General features: G+C 43.7%; 1 protein-coding gene across 1 annotated transcript in view; it reads left to right on the top strand.

Moving 5' to 3' along the window:
* The first annotated feature begins 4,816 nt into the window (after window positions 1-4,816).
* Window positions 4,817-7,094, top strand: part of LOC119377511 (uncharacterized) — a 38,526-nt gene continuing 36,248 nt past the window's right edge. Inside the window, exon 1 of the mRNA XM_037646939.2 lies at window positions 4,817-4,979. Within this exon, the coding sequence (XP_037502867.1) occupies window positions 4,834-4,979 (146 nt within the window). The 5' untranslated portion in view covers window positions 4,817-4,833. The remainder of the gene's footprint in view (window positions 4,980-7,094) is intronic.

Raw genomic sequence — 7,094 nt, 5'->3', positions numbered from 1 at the left:
GGAAACATTGTTTCTTTGGAGTCTACCAACGGGGGAGGGCGGGAGGGGCAGCAATGAATCTTTGCCCCCTCCCGCCACCCACCTAATGGGGAACCCTGCGCACGCCTACGTATACCGGAGTGCCCTGCACGTAAAAAAAGCCTCTATCACGATTTTGCTGCAGTGGTTTTTGAATCTAATATAAACTAAATAGAGTTAAATGCTCTTATCATCATCATTTAGTGGTTCGCGAAAATGCAAACTTATACGTTTACGTATGGAAAGCTAAAACATGCGTTCCGGTAACACGGTAAACGTAATGCGGTATTCCAGTAACAAGATAGCGTTAAAGTACACGCTAAACATTCGGCAGATGCCACGCCTTCTGGGAATCGGTTTCATGCAAAGAAGTTAGCAAGCACTTCTATGCTGTATTTTATGGCTTTGAGCCAAGCGTTACGAGGTGGATCGACGTGTTTTTGTAAGTGTAGTAGTTGTGTGCACATCTTGAGCTCACCAGGCACGTCAACAACACTGATGTTTTAAAGGTCTCTTATGGTGTGACGTAACGTCAGCGCTCACGTTAGAGCATACACATCAGCATTATCGAAATGAAGTGCACTTTGCGGTGCAATGTTGCGAATAGCATGCGTAACTTTCGTAATGTATTCCTCCGGGGTCGAGCAACGCTTCAATATAGCTTGCTGAATCACGTGAATACAAACGCAATGTTTATTAGACGTAGCCAATACTATAGAACCAGAGACGTTAACCTGACATGACGTCTGTATCGTAGGAGCACATATGTAGTGTTTATTGTTTTCTTATAAAATTAGATAGCCAGCACCACAAACATAATTGACGTTGCGCCGACATTGCGCCTGCATAGGCTGCATAAGCTTTGCATTTTCCAAAGCAGTTTCTAGAGATGGCATGGCTCTGTGGTAGTATAGTTGACTGCCACGCAGAATGCTTAGGTTCGACTCCTGCTGGGATCCTAATTTTTATTCTTCGCATACCTCGGAGTCAACGTTGCCGAAGTCGGTTTTTCTTAACGCTCTCGCATTTAAATTAACAATGTCTGTTCTCGCCGTTCCTGGGTAGATATAAACTGTTAATCACCTGTGGCGCGTACCCGCACACAGCGGTTCGTGGTAAACGGTTATGTGGAACACGTGTCTGGAGGAAAGGGTTTGACGACGTACGCGACAGGATTTTCACGTGATTCATGTCATGACCCGACAGTCATATTCCTCAAATCCTCTTACCCTCCCATGCCAAAGTTGGTCTACACCAAGTTAATGAGGCGATCACGAGAGCACCCAGACGTAGGCGGCTAGATAGATAGATAGATAGATAGATAGATAGATAGATAGATAGATAGATAGATAGATAGATAGAAACGCTCAAAGTGCTTAAGGTTCGCTAAGGAATGCTTCGCAGTTCGAACCTCTAATACTAAAACACCCCGAAAGCACTTCGAGTGGTCGTCGCCGAAGCGGTATAAAGGAAGAACAATCAAATCACCGCGAAGCACTCCACACAAATGGTTAACGAGCGATGATGTGCAGTCCGCAGTGTTCGTATGCCAGCGCTGGTATTGAGGGCATTGCGAGCATATGTTATTGTAAGGTTGCCGCAAGTAGTGGAACGTGCCGACCCCGTTCCGTCGGCTGCTACACTGTAGCATAGTGCCAGTAATATAGAAATACAGCTGTAGGACGGTGGCGGGTCCACCTGTTTATGTGTGCTTTAATGGTAATGCATTTGTTGAGCATTTGTGCACGACATTTCACGTGTACACAAGACCTGAGCGGTGATTTCGTAGAAGCTTTTCTTGGTCAATCGCAACTCTCCGATATGTGCATTTACACAGGCGTGTGCTCTTGAGGATAGAGAGGGCAACATTTCTGAAACGTTTACGCCGTAGCCAAAATGGAACGGTACGCAGTGACCTGAAAGCGAAATACAAAGAATAGGTGAATGTAGACGTCGTAAACATGCGACGACTCCGCATATTGCAAGGGAAGGAACATAATCACAGCGCAAAGCCGCGGCATCAGGCGTAAATGGGTCTGGCAGAAAGGCGTATTTCTGGAAAGACACCAAACTGATGTGCACATCTTTTCGTCTTAAAGAGTGCATTTAGCCGAAATTTATCTTCCTCTGTTACTGTCGAAGGCTGTCTTGCTTTGCTCTAGCGACCTCAAGAAAGTGATATTTAAAAAAAATAAAAAAAAACAATATGGGCAGGTTCGTACTAGTTGTGCCAAGCCTGAAAGAAGAGCGCAGCTGAGTGGCCTTCCTCGTTCCTCTTCATTTATTTCTATCGTTCATCTTTTGTTTCGCTTTCTCTCTGTTTCTTTTATCTATTTTTGTATCTGTTTCTTTCTATTTCTTTCTTTGTCTGTCTCTATCTGCTTCTCTCGCTCGCTCTTTCTATCTTTGTTTTCCTCCCTTTCTCTCTCTCTCTGTTTCATTTTCTTTCTTTATTTGTTTCTCTTTATTTCTCTCTTTCTTTTCTTTCTGTCTTTCTCTCTGTTTTTTTTTTTCTATCTCCCTTTCGTGCCTGTTTGTTTATATCTCATTCTATCGCCTTTTCTCACTCTCTGTCCACGTTTTTGTCTCTTTTATCTTTTTATGTCTTTAATCTCTTTATTTCTCCCTATTTTTCTCTTTCTATTTCTTTCTCCCTCTGTCTATGTTTTTCTGTCTTTTTATCTTTTTGTCTCGCCGCCGTCGCTTCGCATCCATTTGTTGGGCTAACTGTTGCCTTCTTCACTTTTAGTGGACCAGTGGTGAGTAGTGGGTTTTACCCGATTTCCGTTGCACATACCCGTTGATGATGATAGTTTTCTGGTGACCATGGAGATTGATCTGTATATCTATAACAGCTTCGCTATTAGAATGCGCTCACAAAACAGTCTAGCGCGCATGGAGAAGCGAAGCAGAAGGCAACTGCACGTTTAACATGGTAACCGATAAATGCGATATTGTGCTGCCATATATAGTGAGGTGCAGTAGAGTACGCATCTGGGCTGGTTGGTTCATGATTAACAGTACAAAACAGCGCTAAAAGACGGGACGAAGCAAGCACAGCGCCGTGCTCTGCATGCTTGCTTCGTCCCGTCTTTTAGCGCTGTTTTCTACCGCTAATATAGTGAGGGTTACCAAGTTTACAATTTATGCACTCAAAGCTAATGTAACCCTTATTTTATAGGTGCATAAAATCACGTTTATCGCTTACCACGTTTAGAGTGTAGCGGAATAAGCGGGGGAACTTCCGGTGGCTTCACATGCTCGCGCCTCGGGAAGCGGCGATGCGCCGTCCAGCCATCTTGAGGTCAGTGGATGGAATACGCTCACCCAGGGCCTAGTGTGCGTGTGTCCTGAAAACGTATGCGATGGTAGAGGATGCTTGACAAGCATTAAATGAGGCATGAAGAGCCAAACAGCCGGTCAGTTTTAGACGTGACGTTTCACTCTTTAATACATCGCCACTAATGCTTTCACCTTCGAAGCGTCTTAGTCATAGTGTAAGACCCTAGGATGCTTGCAGTGTTGTGCGCGCCACTTACACAACTTCAATGATAAATTACCGGGCGGAACAAAACAGCAGCGCGGGACTATTGCTTGTCACTTCGGAAAGTTTCGCAAAGAACACGAGACAGGCTTAACGGAATAATAAACGCTTCATAAGCAAGGGAAATGAATCCTTTGAAAACACCACATATAAAGCTTTTCTTAAATGAAGGGGCAAGCTAAGGCACGGTTTGCTCGGATGTGGATGGCGTCACTAAATAACGATACAGAAATAAGAAAGACAATTATGACGCTTTTCTAGAAATAAGATGTAGCCAAGTCATAAGGTGCTTCAGTTACGATGAATGTTTATTACACTTACATCCACGCACAAGCGGAAACGAAACAAGTATCAGGTGCCGAGATTGGCATTATAGTACCATTAGGAAAGGAAAACCTTGGACTAATGAAACAGGGATAACACATGTGAAGTGGAAACAGTGTGGGGCTACAAGAGAAATGACATGTCTCTCAGAAATGGCGTGATGTAGCCAGCGACAAGACGTTATATAACCAGACCTAATTTGACCGAAACACGAGGGTACAGAGGGCCATTTTCAATTACAGTGGTTGCGCATATAGAAGGGTCGGGTAGAGTATCTCAGCAATTAAACCTGCTCAATTTGTTATTGGATGGCGTGCTTCTACCTGTAGGTCGAACGCTCCTTCGAAATTTCAACAGTAGCACAAATCTACTGGTGGGAAGTTACGCCGCGACTTCATAAATGGAAGATGATCATAAAAGAAGGCGGGCATGCAAACATGGACACAAGGGAGGCGAACATGACAACGCAGACGCGGACCGAACATCTTGTCTTCTATTCTTGTGTCCGTGTTTGCACAGCCGTATTAGTTTTATGATGAATAATTACCAACTATCCCCGTATTATGTTGTTGTATGGAGATTTATTTATATCGCGGGGATCTGCACTCTCAACACCCCGTTTCAATATTTTATTACGTATACTCCCAACGAAAGCAGTAGAATGCCATAACTGGTAATGACTGGATTATTTCTATTCTGTGGTTACGAGACAAACATTGTTTTGGGATAGAAAGCTACTTACAACAGATGATTTATGATTATCAACAAATAGGTCCAGTTACAATGTAGATACATGTGCATAATGTTGTCCAATTGCTGTTTACACAAACAACCTACGTTCCACATTTATAAACGCCAAAGCTTTATGACGCGGTTTACTGGTCTTCTGCGTCGATTTATTGCAATAGTGTTCTCCCTATTTGCAGTTTATGACCGAAAGTTCACCAATGTACCTGACTGAAAGAAACTTCAACACCGATCCTCAAGGTCGCAACATTACGAATTGCGTCTATGCAAAAACACTAAGTACGAATGAAACAACGCATACTTTTACACAAAACATAACCTACTTTAATATCTCGTCTGAAAAGTGGTAAGTCAATATAAAGATGCTGCACGTAACTGCAATCGTGTTTTCCCTCTGATTTCTGGGAACTTGGCGAACTTTCTGCTCACTTGCATTTAAAACAACTGCCTGAGGCACTCATTACGAGAGTAGTAAAATGACGTTCTAATTCAAATAAGGAAGTCAGTTGCCAAAACAGAGAATGCGAATTCTGGTTGTGTTTTCCGCAATGTAATTATACAAGAAATACGTAAAAACATTCTCGTACAAAGTTTCACCTATACCTAAACGGTCACAGAAATTCATTTGAATTAAAAAGAAAATGTGGCAGAACACAGATGGCAATTTGCAATCAAATTCTTACACAAAAAGAATTTCGGTTATTGGAAAAGAGGGCCAACCTACCGGGATCGATTGCGATTGTGTTAATATTCTTTTATACGCTCTTTATTGTATAATATATTGCACCACTGATCAGCGTTGCTGTGTGTCAGAATTTTACCAGCGAGGCTGTTAAACCGGCCGTAAAATCTTTGGTGTGTACAAGTGCTTACTACGCAGGAAAAAAAAAAGAAAAGCTTACTACGCAGGAAACGAAACATTGGTGCTTACAGAATGTGCTAGATGGTGCAACTAGTTGACAGGAGCGCCCGTATTTTTAAATTCTCGCTCGGCGCCTTCGGGTCACCGGTGACCGACGTTCTATAAGCACGGTAACGAAAGAGTTAATAAACCGTCGGAATTAATCGAGTGACAAACACCGTGGCCGCACGTTTTAGCTTCGCTAAGCATCTGTACGGAGTGCTTTAGCGGTATGTACAACGAGATAATACTAGGGAACGGGAAAGGCAATGACGGCTGCGAGAAGACCCCGAAGCGATGGAAGCCCTACGCGAACGACGACGTGCGCGTGGTTTTATGGAAGGTGCGAACGCTCGGTTGCAGCGCGAGTTTCTGTCTCTGGAATTGGGACATACCTGTCGTGGCTATGACTGTCGTGGGTTAACTCGAACCTTCGTGCGCTCAGAAGCAACCTAGAAACAACCTAGCATCACCTAGTTGAAGCCTAGCAGCAACCTAAAGGCAACCTAGAAACAACCTAGCATCACCTAGCTAAAGCCTAGCAGCAACCTAAAGGCAACCTAGAAACAACCTAGCATCACCTAGCTAAAGCCTAGCAGCAACCTAAAGGCAACCAGAACAACCTAGCATCACCTAGCAAAGCCTAGCAGCAAACCTAAAGGCAACCTAGAAACAACCTAGCATCACCTAGCTAAAGCCTAGCAGCAACTAAAGGCAACCTAGAAACAATTAGCATCACCTAGCTATCTATCTTTAGGTTGCCTAGCAGCAACCTAAAGGCAACCTAGAAACAACCTAGCATCCGAGTTGAAGCCTAGCAGCAACCTAAAGGCAACCTAGAAACAACCTAGCATCACTAGCTAAAGCTAGCAGCAACCTAAAGGCAACTAGAAACAACCTAGCATCACCTAGTTGAAGCCTAGCAGCAACCTAAAGGCAACCTAGAAACACCTAGCATCACCTAGCTAAAGCCTAGCAGCAACCTAAAGGCAACCTAGAAACAACTTAGCATCACCTAGCTATCTATCTATCTTTAGGTTGCCTAGCAGCAACCTAAAGGCAACCTAGAAACAACCTAGCATCACTAGTTGAAGCCTAGCAGCAACCTAAAGGCAACCTAGAAACAACCTAGCATCACCTAGCTAAAGCCTAGCAGCAACCTAAAGGAACCTAGAAAAACCTAGCATCACCTAGCTAAAGCCTAGCAGCAACCTAAAGGCAACCTAGAAAACAACCTAGCATCACTAGTTGAAGCCTAGCAGCAACTAAAGGCAACCTAGAAACAACCTAGATCACCTAGTTGAAGCCTAGCAGCAACCTAAGGAACCTAGACAACTAGCATCACCTAGTTGAAGCCTAGCAGCAACCTAAATGCAACCTAGAAACAACCTAGCATCACTTAGCTAAAGCCTAGCAGCAACCTAAAGGCAACCTAGAAACAACCTAGCATCACCTAGCTAAAGCCTAGCAGCAACCTAAAGGCAACATAGAAACACCTAGCATCACCTAGCTAAAGCCTAGCAGCAACCTAAAGGCAACCTAGAAACAACTTAGCATCAC

Source organism: Rhipicephalus sanguineus, unplaced genomic scaffold, assembly GCF_013339695.2.
Source record: "Rhipicephalus sanguineus isolate Rsan-2018 unplaced genomic scaffold, BIME_Rsan_1.4 Seq484, whole genome shotgun sequence".
NCBI lineage: Eukaryota > Metazoa > Arthropoda > Arachnida > Ixodida > Ixodidae > Rhipicephalus > Rhipicephalus sanguineus.
The sequence above is the reverse complement of the archived record's forward strand: the minus strand, read 5'-3'. Positions and strand labels throughout refer to the sequence as shown.